The following is a 26,306-nucleotide window of genomic DNA, read 5'->3' on the forward strand; positions in this document are numbered from 1 at the left end:
CATTTGATGATTTACTGGCTGCAACGCATTCAATGATAAATCCAGATTACGCAAATTTGTAAGCCCAGCGAACATGTGATGATTTACTGACTGCAACCCATTAGATGATAAAGCCAGTACAGTCAGATTGAGTAACGATTGAAAAGCGTTGTTTTCAATATTTTCTATGAAATTATACTCGAGATTAAGCTCATGTAGGTTTCCAAGTGCAGTGAACATTCCTTTAGTTACTGACTCTAATGAATTATGATATAAATCAAGTTTGACAAGCTTTGGTGTGTATTGGAAGGTATCATTTAGTATTTCGTCGATTCCGTTAGTGCTTAATATGAGGTGCTGGAGGTTGACAAGTCCAAAAAATGTGAACTCATAAATTGGGTTTATATTATTGTAGGATAGATCCAACACAGTAAGACTGACTAGATGTTTAAATACATTTTTTGGCAATCTTAATATTTGATTCCTGCTGAGATAAAGAAACCGCAGGTTCTGGAGGCCTTTGAATGAATCTTCATCGATTTCAGTGATTTTGTTAAAAGATAGATCTAAGACAACCAACCTTTTCAAAAGGGAAAAGGTTCTATTGAATATGTGTCCGATTAAATTATGTTGTATATAGACGTAAACCGTGCCAGCTGGTGTATCTGGAACAACTGTCAGGTTTTTGTAAGAACAATCAACGTGTATCTCTTTATGTTGATTATAATGTTTACAGTGGAAATTTGTTGCCGTTTTTCCTGGTACTATGTTGTCTTTGTAACAGTCACCACTGAACAAGGAAGCCATCAATAATACCCTTAAAAACACAGCTTGCCTCATATTGCCCGGTGATTTCCTTTTTAGCTGAAAAATACAAAGACTCGTGTATTTGCTGAATAAGAAAGGACATTTCCTAGACTCATGTGAAACAATGTCGTGCAGAAAATGCGATTCAAATTATTTTTTCTACAATTCGAAATAAATTTTGTGAATTTACGGCCCAGATTTATGGGATAAATTATATAAACTAACAGAATACTGAGGAACTTGAAAACCTCTTTTTTTCTCTCTCATCAAATCACGATTTATCTTCAAATTATTTGTAGTCATGCTGTTATACTCCTCTTGACTAGATACACGAATAAACTGGTAATATGACATACCGCACTATAAATTGACGCGGCACGAATTTCTTGATTGGAGCCTTTGATATACCACTGAACAAAGAACTGGTCGACTTCTCATTTAGGCGATGGTTACCATCAGTGATTGCTTTCGATGGTGGACACACACATTATTAAAGACAAAACATGTTCTATAAAACCAGATATAATCCACCAAGTTCTATATTTGGAAATGCCTGTACTAATTCAGGAAAATGACAGCTGTGTTCTATTCGTTTGATGTATTTGAGATTTGATTTTGCCATTTTCTAAAGGACTTTCCGTATTGATTTTCCCTTGGAGTTCTATATTTTTATTTGTGTCACTTTTATCAGTACATGATTTGAACATTTAATATGACGTAACCAATTCATCTTTCGAACTATAAATAGAACCGAACAGCAAGCTATAAAATTCCCAAAAATAACTAGTGTAAAACAATTCTATTTTACAAGTATTGAATAATTGAAAATGAAAACAAATATTTATCTCTGCGTTTTTAAGGTCTGTATATTAGTGTTAATACCTTGTCTTATTATTTTTCATACCATTTAATTCCAACTACCAATTTTTACTAGCAATAGCTTTAAGAGTCAACTATTTATTTTTGGAGTATGATCTCAGTAGTTTTTAAGTAAGTAAACTAAAGTTCATGTTTAAATTTCTTCGATTCAAATTATGCTCATGACGTCACTATATCAAAGTAATTACAATTTTGCACCGAAAGAACCGAATCGGTTAACAGTTAACATTAATTTGAATAAATTTATACATTAAAGATTAGATGACTCGCCCCTTTCGCTTATACATCATATTTCGTAACGATGAAGTTTGTACAAATTTGTCTCTTTGATCCTGAATGACGTTATGTAAGGAAAGAATCAACTGTTCAGTATACCTGAGGTTTTTAATGAACACCTTAGCTCAGGTCAGAGAGTTTGTTAATGTCGTGTGTTTATTGAATATTGTGTAGACTAGATTATAATAATAATAATTATTATCCTACCAGTTTTATAACGAACAGCCACAGAGAATAAAAACAATGTTTGAATAGTCAATAAGGAAATTCAAATTTAAAAATACAAAACAAACCGTGTGAATCTTTTGGCGTAAGCATCCGTTATTGCACAGAGCAATGTAAAAGTGTTTTAGGAAATTGATACAAAGTCTTTTTTTGTAAATCGTTTAATTCAAATTGGTAACATACTTTGAATATATTGAATCGCTTGCAGTGAATATCTTTATAGACATTCAGTAAACCACAAAACCTATTACAATCGTTGTCTTTTGTATTTAGATTAGTTACACTGCATTTGTATCAAGCAAAGTGTTTATGTTGAGCCCCATTTTCATATAGTTAAAACAATGTCACCTAGAATGCAAACCATGTCATATGAGAAAAGGCATACTGTAAACCAACTTATTTTCGCGAGCGATTTATTTTCGCGGCTTTCGCGAGAAGAAAAATAACGCGAATATAAATCGTCGCGAATATGTAAAAAAAAATAGATCGTTCCTTATTCAAATACTTCAAGTAAATTTGAAAATCGCGAAATTAAATCGCCGCAAAAAGGGATAGAAAGGGCTTAACGCGAAATAAAATATCCGCGAAAATAAGTTGGTTTACAGTAACTCCTATCGTGCAACAAAATAAAATTCTTGCATTCGTTGTAACATATTTTGGTGTGACTTTCGGAAAAAGGGAGGCATATCTTACAGTTTACAAATGAGGTTGATATATCAATGTATCAAGGACAAGTGTGTAAACTTGTAGGGTACATAATTGTAACAAGAGGACAAGTTTGTTCCTGACCCAGGACAAATATGTAATAATACAAATTTGTACCAAGTGTATATATTTTAAATATAATAGTTATAAAAAGTTTATTAGAGAACGCAAAGAGCAGTTGTACATATTTTGGTTCATTGACGTTAATTTGTGAATAAAGTTAACTTGTTTAATATTTTGTAGTAGAACATTTTGAATCCAGTTTTAAACTGGAAACGAACTCATCCTACATAGAAAAACACACGCTTGGCACAACTTTTTGGAACTTTGGGTCCTCAATGCTCTTCAACTTTGTACTTGTTTTGCCTTATAACAATATTGATCTGAGCGTCACTGAGGAGTCTTATGTAGACGAAACGCGCGTCTGGCGTATTAAAAATTATAATCCTAGTACCTTTGATAACTATTTACCCTGTGTACACGTTACAAAAGTATACGAAAAACATTGGTGTTAATTCTTAATTCCCATTCAAGTTTTTTTTTTGGAGGGGGGGGGGGGGGGGGGGGGGAGCTTAAATTGTTGCAAAATAAACTTCATAAAAAAACCAAAAGAAACTCCTCAGTAAATAATTGTTTATAAAATACAAGAAAGACAACATTTTTTCCATGTATTGAGTGAATACTTTCCTTTCTAGCCATGTTGAATTCAAACATTCATTAATAAGACTGTAAAAAATACCTTGTAATTATACAGATGGTCTTTCGGCTGTTTTCTATTGCATGTATAATGTTATCTGTCATATCTTCTCCTGGAACAAAATCACGATGGTGTAAACATAACTTTCCTTTTTTCAGAAGATTTTTTATGCAATCATTAACAACAAATGCTCGATCCTCATCTGAATATGACAGAAAGGCATCATGAATATAATCCAACTTGTTTTCTGAATGTTTTATAGACCGAACACGCTTCGTTAACTTTATTTTATAATATAAGAAGTGAAGTCTACCTCTTAATGTATAAAACATAAAACGGAGTTTCCGTCTGTGTCTGTGAATAGCAGTTATAAGTAATATTGCTATGAAGATAAATACAGTGGAACACGTGATCATTATTGAAATAATATAGTTTCAAACAATTTTTCTGTAAAACAATTATTCTTTCTTCAAATGAATTGAATTTCGAACTACTTGTATGGTTAAAATTGCATTTGTACTGATCAAAATTAATGAAATGACGAGGACTTATTCTCCTCCAATTCAGAAAAGGAACATTGGAACAGTCGCAATGAAACATATTGTTGCTTAAGTCAACTTTTATTATTTTACTTTGTTTGAGAAGAATGTCGATATTTGTCATTGATTCGTCATCCAAAAACCGTATTGCATTACTTGACAAATTCAGAATCTCTAAATTTACCTAAAAAGACATATCAAAACTCACATCTGACAGCTTATTCCAACTTAAATCAATTATGCGCAGATACAGTTGGTCAACGAACAACCTGGAAAAAATAGATGATGCAATTCTTTGAGAGACAAACATACTCAAGTCTGCTTTTTTTTGTTAGCATGTAGCTATTTTTCGATAAGAACGGACCAAGTGCATTACCCGTAAAGTTAAAAAATGTAACAAAAGTTAGATTAAGATATATCTTATCTATCCAGTTGTCACTAAAATCAAGACTTTGCAAACTAACTGGTGCTGCTATAGAACTTTCTTTACGGCAAGAGCGTCTTCCAGCACAATGGTCATTGTTTGTTATATGAAGTTCACGTATTGGCGTTTCAAACAATAGAACAATTATATCTTTCCTAGGCACCATTTCTCGTTCAAGAACACTATTCATTTTGAGGACTTCAATTTGTGTTTTGGATAAACTTAAAATGATATCGATCAATGTATACGGCTTAGAGGAAAGGTCATAACACACAAAGTATAGTTGTACATATTCAAGCTTGGTTAAAAGCGAAAAAGTTCCTGTATCTATGAACAGAACATTGCAATGTATAATACTTAAATGAGACAAATTTGGTGTGTATTTGAATGTGTCATTATATAACGAAAAATTACAGAAACCACTAAAAATTAGTGAAGAAAGATTATGTAAGGAAGAAAATCCAATCCCTAGTATTCTTTCGTATTCGGAATTAACATCTTTTTCAAGCATTTCTAACACTTAAAATCTTTAACTGTTTCATCTGGAAGAATGATCGTACCACGGACTTTCCGTTGAGGATTATTCTCTAGAACAGAAAGTTGTTTAAGTGACCCTAAAGGTTCAAAACACCAAGGTGGTAACTGTTCCGCATTATATCTTAGGTTTTTATTGTCTAGTCTTAGAACTTGAAGGTTATTAAGTCCTAAAAAGTAAAATCGCAAAAATACTGAACTCCGAGGAAAATTCAAAAATGACAAAATCAAAAGTTCCAACACATCAAACGAACGGATGACAACTGTCATATTCCTGTCTTGGTACAGCCATTTTCTTAAGTAGAAAATGGTGGATTGAACCTGGTTTCATAGCTAGCTAAACCTCTCACTTGTATGACAGTCGCATCAAGTTCCATCATATTGACAACGATGCGTGAACAAAACAAACAGACACAATAGGTAAAAATGTCAAAAATGTCTTTTCATTTAGTGATTGCAACTTGTTAAATGATAGATCCAGTATGTTGAGATCACTTAAATCTTTAAAGGTATGATTTGATATTTCTTTCATTTGATTAAACATTAAGTTCAGATTACGCAACTTTGTAAAACCAGCGAACATTTGATGATTTACTGACTGCAACGCATTCAATGATAAATCCAGATTACGCAAATTTGTAAGCCCAGCGAACAGTTGATGATTTACTGACTGCAACGCATTCGATGATAAATCCAGTACAGTTAGATTGAGTAACGATTGAAAAGCGTTGTTTTCAATATTTTCTATGAAATTATACTCGAGATTAAGCTCATGTAGGTTTCCAAGTGCATTGAATATTCCTTTAGTTACTGACTCTAATGAATTATGATATAAATCAAGATTGACAAGCTTTGGTGTGTATTGGAAGGTATCATTTAGTATTTCGTCGATTCCGTTAGTGCTCAATATGAGGTGATGAAGGTTGACAAGTCCAAAAAATGTGTACTCATAAATTGGGTTTATATTAATATAGGATAGATTCAACACAGTAAGACTGACTAGATGTTTAAATACATTTTTTGGATCCGTTTTTATTCTGTAGTTAGTCACCACTTCGGTGTTATCATGTATATCTATTATATTGTCATTTTTATAAATTTACTGTTTACAAAAGTATGAATTATTCTAAATACTAAGGATTTTCTTATCCCAGACATATAACCTTAGCCGTATTTGGCAAAACCTTTTGGAACTTTTGATCCTCAGTGCTCTTCAGCTTTGTACTTGTTTTGGCTTTCGTACTTTTTTTATCTGGGCGTCGCTGGTTGGTCTTGTGTGGACGAAGCGCTCGTCTTGCGTATTAGATTTTAGACCTGGTACCTTTTGTTCGTATGTTTCTCTGTCCTATATGTTCTCCCATTTATTTGTATTGTAGTCCTGCCATGTAATTTTGTCATTTTAATGTTATATTTAACATTGCCATAAAAGCGGGAGGTATGGCTAGCCACAAAACCAGGTTCAACCTACCATTTTTTTCTTAAAATGTCCTGTTCCAAGTCAGGAAAATGGCCATTGTTATATTATAGTTCGTTTGTGTGTGTGTTACATTTTAATGTTGTGTTTCTGTTGTGTTGTAGTTCTCCTCTTATATTTGATGTGTTTCCCTCAGTTTTAGTTTGTAACCCGGATTTGTTTTTTCTCAATCGATTTATGAATTTCGAACAGTGGTATACTTCTGTTGCCTTTATTTGGCAAACTAAATATTTGATTACTACTGAGATAAAGAAACCGCAGGTTCTAGAGGCCTTTGAATAAATCTTCATCGATTTCAGTGATTTTGTTAAAAGATAGATCTAAGACAACCAACCTATTCAAAAGGGCAAAGGTTTTATTGAATATGTGTCCGATTGAATTATGTTGTAGATAGAGGTAAATCGTGTCAGCTGGTGTATCTGGAACAATTGTCAGGTTTTTGTAAGAACAATCAACGTGTAATTCTTTATGTTGATTATAATGTTGCCGTTTTTCCTGGTACTATGTTGTCTTTGTAACAGTCACCACTGAACAAGGAAGCCATCAATATTACCTTTAAAAACATTGCTTGCCTCATATTGCCTGGTGATTTACTTTTTGACTGAAAAATACAAAGACTCGTGTATTTGCTGAATAAGAAAGGACATTTCCTAGACTCATGTGAAACAATGTCGTGGTGAAAATACGATTCAAATTATTTTTTTCTAGAAATTAATGATTTGTAAACTAGGGCGAATTACTCACAAACTGAATAAAATTCGAAATAAATTTGTGAATTTGCGGCCCAGATATATGTGACAAATGATATAAACTAACATAATACTGAGGAACTTGAAAACCTCTTTTTTTCTCTCTCATCAAATCACGATTTATCTTCAAATTATTTGTAGTCATGTTGTTATACTCCTCTTGACTAGATACACGAATAAACTGGCAGTAAGACATACCGCACTATAAATTGACGCGGCACGAATTTCTTGATTGGAGCTTTTGATATACCACTGAACAAAGAACTGGTCGACTTCTCATTTAGGCGATGGTTACCATCAGTGATTGCTTTTGATGGTGGACACACACATTATTAAAGACAAAACATGTTCTATAGAACCAGATATAATCCACCAAGTTCTATATGAGAAAATGCCTGTACTAAGTCAGGAAAATGACAGCTGTGTTCTATTCGTTTGAGGTATTTGAGATTTGATTTTGCCATTTTATAAAGGACTTTCCGTATTGATTTTCCCTTGGAGTTCTATATTTTTGTTTGTGTCACTTTTATCAGAACATGATTTGAACATTTAATATGACGTAACCAATTCATTTTTCGATCTTTCGAACTATAAATAGAACTTAATATTTGGACGAGCAAATAATGAAAGACATTGATAGAAAAAGGAAGATGTGGTTTGCGTTCCAATGAGACAACACTCCATCCAAGTCACAATGAGACAAAATTAAACAATTATAGGTCAAAGGACGGCCTTCAACACGGAGCCTTGGCTCACACCGAACAGCAAGCTATAAAATCCCCCAAAATAATTAGTGTTAAACTATTCAGACAGGAAAACCAACGGTCTAATCTTTATTTTAATATATCTATTTCACAAGTATTGAATAATTGAAAATGAAAACAAATACTTATCTCTGCGTTTTTAAGGTCTGTATATTAGTGTTAATACCTTGTCTTATTATTTTTCATACTATTTAATTCCAACTACCAATTTTACTAGCAATAGCTTTAAGAGTCAACTACTAGTATTTATTTTTGGAGTATGATCTCAGTAGATTTTAAGTAAGTAAATCAAAGTTCATGTTTAAATTTCTATGTATTCAAATTATGCTCATGACGTCACTATATCAAAGTAATTACAATTTTGCACCGAGGGAACCGAATCGGTTAACAGTTAACATTAATTTGAATAAATTCATACATTAAAGATTAGATGATTCGTCCCTTTCGCTTATACATCATATTTCGTAACGATGAAGTTTGTACAAATTTGTCTCTTTGATCCTGAATGACGTTATGTAAGGAAAGAATCAACTGTTCAGTATACCTGAGGATTTTAATGAACACCTTAGCTCAGGTCAGAGAGTTTGTCAATGTCGTGTGTTTATTGAATATTGTGTAGACTAGATTATAATAATAATAATTATTATCCTACCAGTTTAATAACGAACAGCCACAGAGAATAAAAACAATGTTTGAATAGTCAATAAGGAAATTCAAATTTAAAAATACAAAACAAACCGTGTGAATCTTTTGGCGTAAGCATCCGTTATTGCACAGAGCAATGTAAAAGTGTTTTAGGAAATTGATACAAAGTCTTTTTTTGTAAATCGTTTAATTCAAATTGGTAACATACTTTGAATATATTGAATCGCTTGCAGTGAATATCTTTATAGACATTCAGTAAACCACAAAACCTATTACAATCGTTCTCTTTTGTATTTAGATTAGTTACACTGCATTTGTATCAAGCAAAGTGTTTATGTTGAGCCCCATTTTCATATAGTTAAAACAATGTCACCTAGAATGCAAACCATGTCATATGAGAACAGGCATACTGTAAACCAACTTATTTTCGCGGCTTTCGCGAGAAGAAAAATAACGCGAATATAAATCGTCGCGAATATGTAAAAAATAGATCGTTCCTTATTCAAATATTTCAAGAAAATTTGAAAATCGCGAAATTAAATCGTCGCAAAAAGGGATAGAAGGGCTTAACGCGAAATAAAATATCCGCGAATAAGTTGGTTTACAGTAACTCCTATCGTGCAACAAAATAAAATTCTTGCATTCGTTGTAACATATTTTGGTGTGACTTTCGGAAAAAGGGAGGCATATCTTACACTTTACAAATGAAGTTGATATATCAATGTATCAAGGACAAGTGTGTAAACTTGTAGGGTACATAATTGTAACAAGAGGACAAGTTTGTTCCTGACCCAGGACAAATATGTAATAATACAAATTTGTACCAAGTGTATATATTTTAAATATAATAGTTATAAAAAGTTTATTAGAGAACGCAAAGAGCAGTTGTACATATTTTGGTTCATTGACGTTAATTTGTGAATAAAGTTTTAAGAGCAATGAGGACCCAAAGTTCCAAAAAGACTAATATACAGACCTTAAAAACGCAGAGATAAATATTTGTTTTCATTTTCAATTATTCAAGACTTGTAAAATTGAATTGTTTTACACTAGTTATTTTGGGGAATTTTATAGCTTGCTGTTCGGTTCTATTCATAGTTCGAAAGATGAATTGGTTACGTCATATTAAAAGTTCAAATCATGTACTGATAAAAGTGACACAAATAAAAATATAGAACTCCAATCATGATCATTGATTAAAGTTTTTATGTTGAGCCCCATTTTCATATAGTTAAAACAATGTCACCTAGAATGCAAACCATGTTATATGAGAAAAGGCATAACTCCTATCGTGCAACAAAATAAAATTCGTGCATTCGTTGTAACATATTTTGGTGTGACTTTCGAAAAAGGGAGGCATATCTTACACTTTGCAAATGAGATTGATATATCAATGTACACAGATATATGTAATAATTGATTCAAACCAATAGAATGGGTGTTCCAAAGGAAACTGTAATACGAGTACGAGGCACTTTTGTAGAACACCCCTCATTAAAGAATGGTACGGCTACCATTGGAGTATAAAAGCAGGAGCAATATTTTGCTCAGGGTCGATTGTCATAAGTTTAGAAGACGAAGACCTGAAATTACGGTACGTTGATATTTGAGATCGTTGTCTCTTATAATAGTTACTATTACTTAAGTGTAATAAAGAACGGGTTGGTGCCTGTTAGAAATACGGACTTGTACAAATTGGAGTTTACAAGCTGAACCGTATAGTTGAACCGTATTGGACAAGTGTGATAACTTGTAGGGTACATAATTGTACCAAGAGATCAAGGACAAGTGTGTAAACTTGTAGGGTACATAATTGTAACAGGAGGACAAGTTTGTTCCTGACCCAGGACATATTCGTAATAGTACAAATTTGTACTAAGTGTATATATATTTTAAATAGAATAGTTATAAAAAATTTATTAGAGAACGCAAAGAGCAGTTGCACATATTTTGATTCATTGACGTTAATTTGTGAATAAAGTTTACTTGTCTAATATTTTGTAGTAGAACATTTTGAATCCAGTATCAAACTGGTAACGAACTCATCCTAAATAGAAATAGACACGCTTGGCACAACTTTTTGGAATTTTGGGTCCTCAATGCTCTTCAACTTTGTACTTGTTTTGCTTTCTAACTACTTTGATCTGAGCGTCACTGAGGAGTCTTATGTAGACGAAACGCGCTTCTGGCGTATTAAATTGTAATCCTGGTACCATTGATAACTATTTACCCTGTGTACACGTTACAAAAGTGTACGAAAAACATTGGTGATAATTCCTAATTCCCATTCAAGTTTCTTATTTGGGGGGGGGGGGGGGTACTCAAATTGTTGTAGTTAAAATAAACTTCATAAAAAAAACAAAGGAAACTCCTCAGTAAATAATTGTTCATAAAATACAAGAAAGACAAAGTTTTTTCCTTTTCTTGAGTGAACACTTTTCTTTCTAGCCATTTTAATTCAAACATACATTAAAAAGACTGTAGAAAATACCATGTAATTATACAGATGGTCTTTCGGCTGTTTTCTATTGCATGTGTAATGTTATCTGTTATATCCTCTCCTGGAACAAAATCACAATGATTAACGATAACTTTAAATTTCCTTCTTCTTTAAGATTTTTTATGCAATCATTTAAAACAAATGCTCGATCCTCATCTGAATATGACAGAAAGGCATCATAAATATAATCCAACTTGTTTTCTGAGTGTTTTGTAGACCGAAAACTTCGTTAACTTTATTTTTAGTATAGGAAGTGACATCTACCTCTTAATGTATAAAACATAAAACGGAGTTTCCGTCTGTTTCTGTGAATAGCAATTATAAGTAATATTGCTATGAAGATGACTACAGTGGAACACGTGATCATTATTGAAATAATATAGTTCAAACAATTTTTTTTGTAAAAAAAATATTCTTTCTTCAAATGAATTGAATTTTGAACTACTTGCATGGTTAGAATTGCATTTGTACTGATCAAAATTAATAAAATGACGACGACTAATTTTCACCTAATTCAGAAAAGGAACATTGGAACAGTCGCAATGGAATATATTGTTGCTAAAGTCAACTTTTATTATTTTACTTTGTTTGAGAAGTATGTCGATATTTGCCATTGATTCGTCATCCAAAAACCGTATTGCATTACTTGACAAATTCAGAATCTCTAAATTTACCAAAAAAGACATATCAAAACTCACATCTGACAGCTTATTCCAACTTGAATCAATTAGGCGCAGATACGGTTGGTCAACGAACAATTTGGAAAATAGATGCTTGATGGAATTCTTTGAGAGACAAACATACTCAAGTCTGCTTTTTTTGTAAGCATGTAGCTATTATCCGCTAAGAACGGACCAAGTGCATTTTCCGTTAAGTTAAAAAATGTAACAAAAGGTAGATTAAGATATATCTTATCTATCCAATTGTCACTAAAATCAAGACTTTGCAAACTAACTTGTGCTGCTATAGAACTTTCTTTACGGCAAGAGCGTCTTCAGCACAATGGTCATTGTTTGTTATATGAAGTTCACGTATTGGCGTTTCAAACAATAGAACAATTATATCTTTCCAAGGCACCATTTCTCATACAAGAACACTATTCATTTTGAGGACTTCAATTGTGTTTTGGATAAACTTAAAATGATATCAATCAATGTATACGGCTTAGAGGAAAGGTCATAGCACACAAAGTATAGTTATACATATTCAAGCTTGGTTAAAAGCGAAAAAGTTCCTGTATCTATGAACAGAACATTGCAATCTATAATGCTTAAATGAGACAAATTTGGCGTGTATTTGAAGGTTTCATTATATAAAGAAAAATTACGGAAACCACTAAAAATTAGTGAAGAAAGATTATGTAAGGAAGAAAATCCAATCCCTAGTATTCTTTCGTCTTCGGAATTAACATCTAATTCCAGCGTATCCAACATTTTCAAATCTTTAACTGTTTCATCCGGAAGAATGAACATAGAAAGTACTTTCCGTGGAGGATTATTCTTTTGAACATAAAGTTGTTTGAGTGACTCTTAAGGTTGAAAACACCCAGGTGCTAACTGTTCCGTATTATATTCAAGGTTATTAACGTTGAGTCTTAGAATTGAAGGTTCTTAAGTCCTAAAAATGTCTTTTCATTAAGTGATTGCAAGTCGTTATTTGATAGATCCAGTATGCTTAGATCCGTTAAATTTTAAAAGGTATGATTTGATATTTCTTTCAATTAATTGGTCATTTAGTTGAGATTTCGCAACTTTGGAAGCCCAGCGAACATTTGCTGATGGACTAAATGCAACGAATTGAATAATAAATTCAGTACAGTTAGATTGCGTAATGATTGAAACACATTGATTTGAATATGTTTTGTTTTTATGAAGTGAGCACCCAGATTAAGCTGATGCAGGCTTCCAAGTCCAGTGAACATTTCCCTTAGTTACTGAATATAATGAATCATAAAATAAATCAAGAATAACGAGCTTTGGTGTGTATTGGAAGGTGTCATTTGGTATTTCTTCGAACCCATTATTGCTCAGTTTAAGGTGCTGTATGTTAACAAGTCCACCAAGTGCATTCTCGTGAATTGAGTTTATGTTATTGTAGGATAGATCCAATACAGTGAGACTGACTAAATGTTTTAATACATTTTTGGCAAACTAAGTATCTGATTCCTACTAAGATAAAGAAACCGCAGATTATGAAGGCCTGTGAATGAATTTTCGGTGATTGCATTTATTTTGTTGAAAGATAGATCTAAGGCAACCAACCTATTCAAAGGAGCAAAGGATTTGTTGAATATTTGTTAGATTAAATCATTTTGTAGATAGAGGTAAACCGTGTCAGCTGGTGTATCTGAAACAACTGTCAAGTTTTTGTAAGAACAATCAACGTGTAATTCTTTATCTAGATTATAATGTTTACAGTGGAAATTTGTTGCCGTTTTTCCTGGTACAGTGGTGTCTTTGTAAAATTCACCACTGAACAAAGAAGCCATCACTAATACCTTTAAAACATAGCTTGCCTAATATTGCCTTGTGATTTAGTTTTTGCTGAAAAATACAAAGACTCTTGTATACTGTGGATTCATTAATATTCGTTGGATACCAATTTTCGTGGATTTCGTGGATACAATGGAACCACGAATTTAAATGTTCAACGAATTACAAATTTTCTAAAGGAATGTATGCAGACTTTGCCAAAACCACGAAATTAAATATCCACGAATATGCAAGTTTTTCTCAATCCACGAAAATTGGTACCCACGAAAATAAATGAATCCACAGTATTCTGAATAAGAAAGGAGATGTCCTTGATGCACGTAAAACAATGTCGTGAAAAAATACGATGCAAAGCATATTGTCTAGAAGTTATTGATTTGTAAACTGGGGTGAATTACTCACAGACTGAATACAAATCCGAAATACTTTTATGTAAAGTTTGTGAGTCAATGGCCCAAATATATGTGATAAATGTTATAAACTGACAGTATGCTAATAAACTTAAACACGCAAAACACTTTTTTTCTCATCAATTCACGAGTAATCTTCAAATTATTGGTATTCATGCTGCTACACTTCTTCTGACTAGATAAATGTAAACCATTGACATACCGCACTATTGACGTGGCACGAATTTCTTGTTGGGAGCTTTTGATATACAACTGAACAAAGAACTGGTCGACTTCTAATTTAGGCTATGGTTACCAGCAATGATTGCCTTAGATGGTGGACACACCCATTATTAAAGACAAAATGTATTCTATAAAACTAGATTTAATCCACAATGTTCTATATAAGGAAATGCCTGTACCAAGTGCGGAATATGACAACTGTTTTCGTCCTTTACTCTAATACATCACATTTCAAAACGATGAATTTTGTACTAAGTTGTGGATTGATCTATTATGACGTAATAGTAAGACAAAAATAAACTTTACAGTTAATTTGAGGTTTTAAATGTACAGATTAGCTCTGCCCAGAGAACTTTTTAATGTCGTGAGTTAATTAAATTATGTGTGGAGAAGATTATAAAAGAAATTATTATCCTACCAGTGTTATAACGAACAGCCACTGTGAATGAAAACAATGTTTAAATAGTCTATAAGGCAATTTGAATTTAAACATACAAAAGAAGTCATGTGATTCTATTGACGCAATCATTCGTTATTGTACAGAGCAATGTTAAAGTGTTTTAGGAAATTGATAACAAAATATTTTTTTGTTAATCGTTTAATTCAAATTGGTTTCAAAATTTGTATAAAATGAATCGCTTGCACTTAATATCATTATAGAAGAGGCACGAAATAAAGGCAACAGTAGTATACCTCTATTCGAAATTCATAAATCGATTGAGAAAATAACAAATCTGGGTTACAAACTAAAACTGAGGGAAACTCATCAAATATAAGAGGAGAACAACGAAACAACCGAAACTCAACACTAAAATGCAACACACACAGAAACGAACTATAATATAAAAATGGCCATTTTCCTGACTTGGTACAGGACATTTTAAGAAAAAAATGGTGGGTTGAACCTGGTTTTGTGGCTAGCTAAACCTCCCGCTTTTATGGCAATGTTAAATATAACATTAAAATGACAAGATTACATGACAGGACTACAATACAAATAAATGGAAGAACATACAGGACAGAGACACACACAAATAATAGCTATCAAAAGGTACCAGGCTTATAATTTAATACGCAAGACGCGCGTTTAGATTACATAAGACCCGTGAGTGACGCTTAGATAAAAAAAGTTCGAAAGCCAAAACAGGTTCAAAGCTGAAGAGCAAAGATACCAGAGGAACATTAAAACTCATATATCGAAAACAAACTGACAACGTCATGGCTAAAAAAGAAAAAAACAAACAGACAAATAATAGTACACAAGGCACAACATCGAAAACTAAAGACTAAGAAACACGAACCCCACCAAAAACTTGTGGGTGATCTAACGGTGACATGAAGCAGACATTCAGCAGACCAGGAAACAATTAGTGCAATCATGGTCTTTGGTATTCAGACTAGGTGTTTGCAACTTTTTACGTCGAGTCGAATATTCATTTAATACAAAAAATCACCTAGAGCGCACACCTTGTCATTTGTAAAAGGGCTTTGCATTGATCATTAATCCTATTGTCTAACACAATAACATTTCATTTATTCGTTGGATCATATTTTATGTGACTTTCGAAAAGGGAGGAATATCTTAGACTTTACGTAATATCAGCTTGATATATACACAGATCTATGTGACAAATGATACAAATAAAAAGAATTAAATAATTACTCATGATAAACACCACATCATGAACAACAAAATAATCAGTTAAAAAAGAACAACCCTATAATATGGACAAATGAATTGCATGCTAATTATTAAGGATAAAATAACATACAAAGTAGCCATCGCTCTTTTAGTTAATTGGCACTAGTTCTTAATATATTTTGCAATTTGGAAGTATTTTTAGTGTTAAAACTAACATATACCGTTATTGACCTGCCGATCTAAAACAAGTTATTCACAAAACGCTTTAACCTTTACCTATTAAAAGGTACCGAACATCTGCATACACATTGACCGAATTCATTTTTGCCATTTTCATTAATCTGCCACAAAAGCAAAAATAACCGGCTATTTGGTATAACGTTAATGATATCTATAGAATCACTTGAGACAATGGCATGGGGAACGTCGTGGGCTATATCAACACCGTAAGATGGAGCCAAAGGAACAAAAACAATTGTAAAAAAACCCATTTACAATAAGGAATCATTTCTTAAGCGTAAAATTTAGCATGGAGCTTCCATGTGAAAAGGAATTACCCAAATCTAGACAAGAGCAGCTATTGTTTTATTCAAAGAAATATCTTTTGGTTTAATGTGGGTAGTACATGTAGAGAATTCTTGATGAATTTAGCAAAAATTAAGAATGTCATCCAGGTTACGGTAGATATTGTTGAACTTTACTTTTTAACTTTATCGTGTCAATGAATTGGAACTTTATGCGACTGTCATACGAGTGGTATCTTTTCCTATCTATCAAACCAGATTAAATCCACATTTTTTTAATAAGACACTGCATTTACCAAGTCAAAAATATACCAGTTGTTAGTCATACGTTTGGTGTATTTGAGTTTTTATTTTACCAATTGCTTAGGGACTTTCCATTGAATTTCTTTCGGAGTTCGGTATTTTGGTTATTTCACTTTTTACTTAAAGTTTAGCAATACACTCTGATTCATAACACTTAAAGATTACATCTGCTATTGAAGCAGCTCAATTGCATAAAACTTTTTGACAAACTTCGATACCGACATGCACATAGATATTGTCAAGAAGAAAAGTTACAACTTTGTTCATCTCATCACACTTCCAGTAACTTTATCTCAGATATATATTTTTTTTCATTACAAAAGAAAGCTTTATGTTTGTTTCAGAAAATAAATATGCCATCAGATTTTTAAAAGGATCATGTTATTTAAAAAGACAACTTGTTGTTAAAAAGATTGTGTGGAAGTGTAGTATAGAGAGCCGGAAAGTGAAAACTCTCAACAAATTAAATAAATGACCACCAAAGCATGCAATTAATCATAAGAATATTTTACATTCCATTGATAATTAATACCATTATTTGTATATGCTTTATAAGAAAAATTGAACATCAGTTACATGAAAGAAGTAAAGGGGCTAGTAAAAACACACCAATATTGAATTACACGTACTAGAGGTTGCACTGTAAATATAGAAAATGAAATTTATACTTGGAGATTCTTTTACGGATTAAGTTGTCCCCTTTTAAATAATATCCTTGAAAGAAAAGAACACATGCATTACTATATTTTTTAAGGCCAACCATATTGCTATGTATATTTTCAACTTTATATGCTACGAACTTCTTAGATTTTAAGCTTACACTCACATTCTGCTCTTCCCCTTCCTCTACTTTGAGTCATCCTGAGATTTCAATCCGCTATCCAACTTCATTAACAATGCTAAAATTCCCTAGTTGTGTCTCAACAAGATGGAAAATGAAGATCATATCTGGGAACAAGTAGGCAAACAAAAAATATATGAGTATTAGATATTTCTCCAAAACTGGCTTGGTTTGTGAATTCAAACTTCAAATGTTCGCTGACGGACTTTACTTTTGATGTGACAATTATACGAATGTTTACTATTTGACTCTCTGTGAGATGCACAGACTTGAATCTATATGATTCTAAAATTTCATTGTTATGATCATCATTTTCGTCACACCACCACGGCATTAATGACTGTTTTGTCGTTCTGTACACACATAATTGATATGCGAGTAAATGAAATTTGTTGTATCTTCTAGAAAATACCTTTCAATATTTTTTTTAATTTTTTTCAGAGGCGATATTCGAATATCTACAATATTCGCACACTTATTCAAACTAGAATCAAGAGGTGTCTTCATTAGATTTCTACCGTTCACAAAAATTCGACAATGGGGTGAAAAAAGCATCTTAAACGACCTGATGACATTGTTTGCAATTAACAAAATAAGGTCGATATGTTGGTTCTTTTTCACTTGGGCATTTTACCGATACACTTTTTATTGCGCTTTTAATATATCAAGCTTTTCTTCTATTTTTTGGTATTTTTGTCATTTCTGTAATCTTTCCTATATACGACAAAGTACAGAGTTGATGCATTACTTCAATGACAGAAAAATGCTTCAACGAAATAAATTTGGTACCTTTGATTTTGATAATCATCATATGTATTAGTGGAACACATTAGATAAAAGCAAATACCAACTTACTGATGTCTTTATTTTTACCAGCTTCGATGAAAGCGTATGTCAACACATGAAGTAATGCGTGCACATGCCTTCACTCAAAGCACAACTTTATGTGTGTACATATCTACGAAAAAAGCGTATGTCAACACATACCGCTATGAAAGTTAATTGCACTTGTGCTTATGTCAACTTCAAAATTATGGACGTCCACGCGTATGCCTAATTATCTTATATCCTTATGCTATGGAAGAGCATGCTTTTAGAGATATTGTTTTAATAGTTACAAAAAAAAAACCAAGACATCATTACAGTATAACATGATATATCGTGTACATTGTGTATGATATAGGTGGAATAAATGATAAAAACAAAATTAATAATATAAAATAGTAGTCCAAGACACATAACTCATAATAGCGCAATGATTTTAAAAAAAAATTTCGGAACAGTTATAATTTACGTTGCCAACATAACAAGTTCTTGATAAACTGATATTTTCATAGTTGATTTGATCACTGCGCGTTCTACGAATAATGCAAGTTGGAAATATAATGTTTTTATAATGCGTATTGCTTAGTTCAATATGTTACTTATGCTCGAGGGAAAATAAAAAAAACATTCAAAATCACACATCATGTTATGAGTAGTATGGTAGACATATTTATTCTCAGTGGGAAACTTATATTTTTTACGAAAGATATTTTTGCAACGACATATTTCAAAAACATCGTTCCTTGCAAATTCTATTACCATGTTCCTTAAACGGATATCTCTGTATTAATATCTGATTACGGTTATTGCTGCTAAGATGCCAAAGCAAAGATGCCATCTGTTTTTTTCCCAGAAAGTTCTATTTTCATGTTCGTCATTCGAGGATTCAATATAAGTTTGTTTCTGGATTTCTTCATATAAAACCAAAGGTAACACCTCTGGTATCAATTGTTCATAGAAAAGAACATTTTTTTTCCATTTCTTGAGTGAAAACTTTCCATTCTAGCCATATTGTATTCAAACATACAGTAATAAGACTGTAGAAAAGATCTTGTAATTATACAGATGGTCTTTTTGATGTTTTCAATTGCATGTATAATGTTGTCTGTTATATTTTGTTCTGGAACAAAATCACGATGATGTAAACATTACTTTAAATTTCCTTCTTCTTCAAGATTTTTTATGCAATCATTTAAAACAAATGCTCGATCTTCATCTGAATGTGACAGAAAGCAATCATATATATAATCGTTTTCTGACTGTTTTGTAGACCGAATTCTGTTCTTAAACTTTGTTTTAAAATATAAGAAGTGAAGTCTACCTCTAAATGTATATAACATAAAACGGAGTTTCTGTTTGTGTCTCTTTAAAGCGATTATAACTAATATTGCTATGAAGACACATATTGCAGAACATGTGATAATTATTGAAATTGAATACTAAGTAGTTTAAACACTCTTGTTGTAGATCAATAACTCTTGCTTCAAATGAATTTGATTCCAAAATGCTTCCATTGTCAAACCTGCATTTGTATCTATCAAAGTTGATAAAACGATGACGACTACTTCACGTCCAATTTAAACATGGGATACTGTAACAGTTACATTGAAACTTGTTGTTGCTGAAGTCCACTTTTATACTTTTACTTATCTCGAGAAGTGTGTCAATGTTTCTCATTGATCCGTCATCCAAAAATTGTATGGCATTGTTTGACAAATTTAAAATCTCTAAATATACTAAATGAGATAAATCAAAACTCGCATCTTTCAGTCTATTAAAACTTAAGTTGATATTCCGTAAATACGGCTGGTTAACGAATAATTTATAAAACAGGCGCTCGATTGAATTCTTGGAGAGACAGATAAACTCAAGACTGCTTATTTCCTTCATCGCGTAGCTATGTTCCTCTAGAAACGGACCCAGGTGATAACCTGAAAAGTTCATGGATATGACAAAGGTCAACTTGAGACTGATGTTATCTATTCTATTGTTACTTAAATCAAGAAGTTGCAAACTGACTGGCGCTGGCATATATTTTTCTGTGAAAAATGAAATCCTCTTGTTAAAACATTTGTCATTGTTTGTTATATAAAGTTCACGTATTGACATATCAAGTTATCGTTTATTCACATTTTCCCACGAAGCAACTGAATAACCTAAACACACATTGTTCATTTTTAAGATTTCAATTGGTGTCTTCGAAAATGATGTCAATCGCTTTATGAAGTGTACCATTATAGACGCAAACGAAGTCTAGTTTCAGCTTGGTTAGAAACGAAAACGCATCACGGTCTATAATTATAATATTACAATCTATACTGCTAAAACGTGTCAAATATGGCGTATATATAAATGTGTCATTATGTAAAGAAAATTTACAGACACCACTGAAAGTAAGGGAAGAAAGATTATGTAAGCTTGTAAATCCTTCCCCTAAAACTCTTTCGTTATCAGCATAAACATCTAACTCAAGTTTTTCTAAACTTTTCAAATCTTTGATTGTCTCATCTAGAAAAATGAAAGTATCATTTGTATTGAATGGATTATTCATTTGAATAGAAAGTTGTTTGAGTGATTCTATAGGTTGAAAACATCCTGGAGGTAAGCGTTCCGTATTATACTTCAGACTATTAAAGTTGAGTCTGAGTACTTTTAGGTTTTTAAGTCCTATAAATGTCTTTTCATTAAGTGACTGTAGTAGGTTTTATGATAGATCAAGTAGACAAAGATCTTTTAAATGTTCAAATGATTTGATAATTGTTTTATAACATTGCAGTTTACGTACAGATGACGCAACATTGGAAGTCCAACAAATAATTGCTTATTGACTGAATATAAAAACGTATATGATAAATCCAGTAATGTTAGATTCTTTAACGATTGAAATGCATCGTTTTCAATATTTCCATAGGAATGACTGAGATTAAGATGATGCAGGTTTCCAAGTCCAGTGAACATTCCTTTAGTTACTGAATTCAATTTATTATACGATAAATCAAGAGTAATGAGCTTTGGTGTATGTTGAAATGTATCATTTGGTATTATCCGTAACCAGTTATTGTTGAATTTAAGTTGCTGTAGGTTCACAAGTCCATTAAATGTATATTCATGAAGAAAGATGATGTTAATGAAGGAGAGATCAAAAACGGTAAGATTGACTAAATGTTTAAATACATTTTTTGGCAAACTTAAACTCTTAATAATAGGATAATGTGAATTACTACTGAGATTAAGAACCAACAGATTCTGAAGGCCTTCGAATGAATCTTCATTAAAGGTAGTGATTGTATTGAAAGATAGATCTAACAAAACAAGCTTCTTCAAATGGTCAAAGGTTTTATTGGGTACTTGTCCGATTAGATTATGTTGTAGATAGAGGTAAACCGTGTATCTGGGACAGCTCCAAAATTTTTATAAGAACAGTTAACGTGTAGTTCTTTATGTTGATAAAACTGTGTACAGGGGGAAATAGTTTCCATTTTTGCTGGTTCAACGTCGTTCCTGTTACAGTCAAAACTCAATAAGGAAAGCATCAGTAATACCTTTATAAATAAAACGTGTGTCATATTGCCTGGTTAGTTATTCTTTTGCTGAAAATTATAAAGACTTATGTATTTGCTGAAAAAGAAAGGATATAACTTAAATGCACACGAGACTACCTCGTGAAATAATACTGGGAAATAAATCATATTTATAATTACATCTTAACAAGAATCCTGGATTTTAATTGGTTAACAGAGAGTTTATTGTTCATATATTTTCTCTTATTGGATGAACTTGGTTCATTTGATCCACCCGAAGTAATTGTATTTGGACGTTAATCAATCAACAATTTATTAGTCATAATTCACCGTCACATGTATATGCATACAAATGTATATCTGCGTATAATTTAATAACTCTGCCCCTGTATGACCTTTTAACATTTACTAAGACGCTTGTCCATTTAATTTATTCGGTGTGATTAAACATAAACACCGTATCCAAGAGTTTTTTTGCGAAAAATTGCAGTTTTGAAAAGAATTTTACTCCGTTAAGCGGTTGTCGGATGTTTAGCTTCTCACTATTATGATATTGTTTTGCAAATACCCCGCCTGAATTGAAATATTTAATGAACAGTTATGTTTACTTTTATAACCAGGGAGTTTATGGTTCTGTTCTATGGTACTTTTTTGATTCCATCTCAGTTTTCTGGAAATGATAACACGATGTCAGCAACATAATCCTTATGCTTCCAGAGATTCTATTGGGAATCGTTCTTGCAGTGAATGTCATTGTAGAGGTTCAGTAAAAATATATTTTATTACTGCAATTTTTGAAGAACTGCATTGTACAAAAAATGAGAAATGCACTATTAAGATTTCAGGAATAGCTGCAGAGAGATGATTATAAGTATCAACAAAAATACCGAACTCAAAGTAAAATTCGAAAAAGGGGAAGTTCATAAAAAACTGACCAAATCAAACGTCAGATCAACGGAACGAACTGCCACAACTGTCACATTTCTGACTAAGTACAGGATTTTTTTGAAGAACATGGCTGGTGAAACCTGGTTTAAAAGATAGCTAAACCTCCTACTTGTATGACAGTTGTTTATCGTTCAGTATATCGACTTTGTATTGCAGTTGATAATCCCACTTTTCATGTCGAATGGAACATTTATATTTTACATTTTCTATAAAAAATAAAACTAAATGAAACAAAAGTTGAGTAAATTTCAAACAAAACGTTGAGCGTCACTGATATATTTCTGAACAGATTTAAAAATAGCAATTTTTCATATCATATGAAAATAATCTGTTTCCAAAAAATAATAATTCAATATTTATGTCAACCTTATCAGCAATGGAGAAAATGGAATCAAGTAGGATCTGTCTTACATCATTGTACTTAGGGCAAATAAAAAAGAAATGTTGGTTATCCTCAATAGGGTGATAACAGTTTGCACAAAAAGTGTTCTCGGATAAGAACTGATTAAACAAATGAGATTTTAGGTTGCTAGCATTATTTCTGAGTTGACAATGACTTATATTAAGTTTCTAGTAACTAGTATATTTATTTGTTTAGGGGCCAGCTGAAGGACGCCTCCGGGTGCGGGAATTTCTCGCTGCATTGAAGACCTGTTGGTGACCTTCTGCTGTTGTCTGTTCTATGGTCGGGTTGTTGTCTCTTTGACACATTCCACATTTCCATTCTCAATTTTATCCTTATCCTATAGTTGAAAGGTGTAAATATATCATCAGTCCTATAAAACTTATCCAGCCCACTTCTAAATATACCTAAACTTGCGGATTTTTGTAAACTCAAAGGAAGACTATTCCAAAGTCTTAAAGTGGAAGGAATGAAACTATTAAAATAAAAGCTAGTTCTAGCAAGAGACGGGTGAAAAGTGTTATTTTCATTCCTCAAAGTTTAAGGGGTTTGTCTGGGAAGATATGGCTGGACTAACTCATATAAGTATGCAGGTGTCATCCCATCTAATATTTTATAGAATAGTATAAGTTTATGTTTATTACGTCTATTCTCCAGAGTTTCTAAACCTAATTCAATATACAGTTTTTGTCTTGAGGAATTACGTCGTAATCCTGTAATAATTCTAGCAGCTTCTATTTGGATATTTTTTAGAAGCTCAGACTCGTGCTGGGAGCAATTGCCCCAAACAACATCACCATACTCTAATATAGGTCTAATAAAAGCATAATAAATACGTATAAGTGAACTATCTAGTAAATGTTTAACATGACGAAGCACAGATAGATGCTTTTTTAATAAATAATATCAATATGTGTGTTCAATGAAGCTGATGACTGAAATGTTATCCCAAGATGACAGTGAATATTTATTTTCTCAACCTCTTCGCCATTTATCCCAAAAATACAGGTGGATGTTTCTTTTCTCTTCTAGTAAATACAATATTTTTAGTTTTCTTAGTGTTGAATTGAAAAGCCCATGCTTTTGCCCAATTTGAGAAAACATCCAAGTCATCAGTCACAGACGCAGCTGCTACAGCATGATCATCATCTACTATAACAAATAAAGAGGTGTCATCTGCAAAAAATCTAGTATCATTAGCAATGTCATTTACTATATCATTTATATAATTAGAAACAGAAAGGGTCCCAAAACTGATCCTTGAGGGACACCTGCATGTATACTTCTTAGAGTTGACGAAAAGCCTTCTGAAACTACCTTTTGTTGACGATCTGAAAGATAACTTTCTATCCAAGATAAGAGCTGATCATTTAAGCCAGATTGGTTAAGTTTAAATAAAAGTCCTTTATGCCAAACTTTATCAAAGCTCTAGATACATAAAAAAATACAAACCTTACATCCCTCCCACTATCCATATTACTAATAATTTTATGATATATTTCAATTAACTGATTAACAGTAGAGTCACCTGGCTGGAATCCAGATTGAAACTTTGACAAAAGGTTATTACTCCTCATATAATTATACAAATGTTTAAATAGAACTTTTTCCATAATCTTACAAACAATACTAGTAACAGATATTGGACGATAGTTTAGAGCTGAATGTGGACTACCTTTCCCTTTAAAAATAGGATTAACATGTGCAATTTTCCATAACAGTGGAACCTGTTTAACTGATAGAGACATATCAAATAACTTAGTTAATGGTTTAGAAATAAAGCTAACAACCTCTTTTAAAATTCTAGTACTGATACCGTCAGGTCTAGCTGGTTTGTTAACATTCAAGATTTTTAACTGGTCCAGAATGTTTTTCTCAGTGATGACAAATTTGTTTAAATGACATGGAGGAGGCTCATTATTATCAGGAATTTCTGGTTCCGTATCAATATTAGCTATATTAGCAAGATGATTGTTTAGGATCTCTGATTTGTCCAAAGGATGAATAAAAATTTGGCCATTTAGGAAACAGTTGCGTCCTTGACACGTTAATGTCCCCACAATTTACATCTGGAAGTCGGGTTAAAGGGAAATCACACTATTGTTTATACGCATTGCTATCGGCGCCGCTAAAGTGTCGTAACCGTATTATAACGTCGCCGTTTTTGAGTTCGTCGTAAAGGTCGCCGATTTTCTAAAATGGCAGCCCGCTCGAAGGAACTTTTCACTTGAGCTGGACACTTATAGATAGAAGGGTAACAACGATTTTTTTTATTAAAAATGTTAGCGATTGTAGTATTTCTTAGATAAGGGATTCTGAAGTGTAAATACCCTTTGACCTAGTTTAGTTATTAATATTTTTCCATTTCGAAGTTTCATTATTTGTTATCCGTATTTCTAATTGAAAGGTGCAAAGGATGGCGTCCAAAATATGAACCATCAGACAGGAATAGAATAAAGTTAAATAGTTAAAACTGTCCGGTTAAAGACGTAAAACGCTATCCGTCATTAATTACCCGACAAAATACGTTAACAACAAAACCTGAAGACAAAAATCAAAAGACATGGTATATCAGGGTAGCGCCTGACGTCTGACTAAATAGTAGAATGGGGCTGAATAGTGAAATCTGTGTTTTAATTCTAAATCTTTTTTTGTCAGCTAATTCTATAATGGTTTGAAGTCTTTCGTCAGTTACTATGTGTCGTAACTGTATGTCACGCTTGTATGATTTGTGCTTGCAAAAAATGCAAGCAGTCCAGTCAAAGGGCGTAGATAAAGGCAACAGTAGTATACCGCTGTTTGAAACTCATAAATCGATAGAGATAAAAACAAATCTGGGTTACAAACTAAAACTGAGGGAAACGCATCAAATATAAGAGGAGAACAACGACACAACAAAAACACAACATAAAAATGTAACACACACAGAAACGAACTATAATATAACAATGGCAATTTTCCTGACTTGGTACAGGACA

The 26,306-nt window shown here is 32.4% G+C and overlaps 1 protein-coding gene across 1 annotated transcript; it reads right to left on the reverse strand.

The window, feature by feature from the left end:
* Positions 1-223: 223 nt before the first annotated feature.
* Positions 224-24,803, reverse strand: LOC127709632 (leucine-rich repeat transmembrane neuronal protein 4-like). The gene is given in 4 exon segments (XM_052215237.1): positions 224-236; positions 368-545; positions 6,740-6,873; positions 24,781-24,803. Coding segments are annotated over 4 exon segments (348 nt in total).
* Positions 24,804-26,306: the final 1,503 nt, after the last annotated feature.

Source organism: Mytilus californianus, unplaced genomic scaffold, assembly GCF_021869535.1.
Source record: "Mytilus californianus isolate M0D057914Y unplaced genomic scaffold, xbMytCali1.0.p SCAF_7, whole genome shotgun sequence".
NCBI lineage: Eukaryota > Metazoa > Mollusca > Bivalvia > Mytilida > Mytilidae > Mytilus > Mytilus californianus.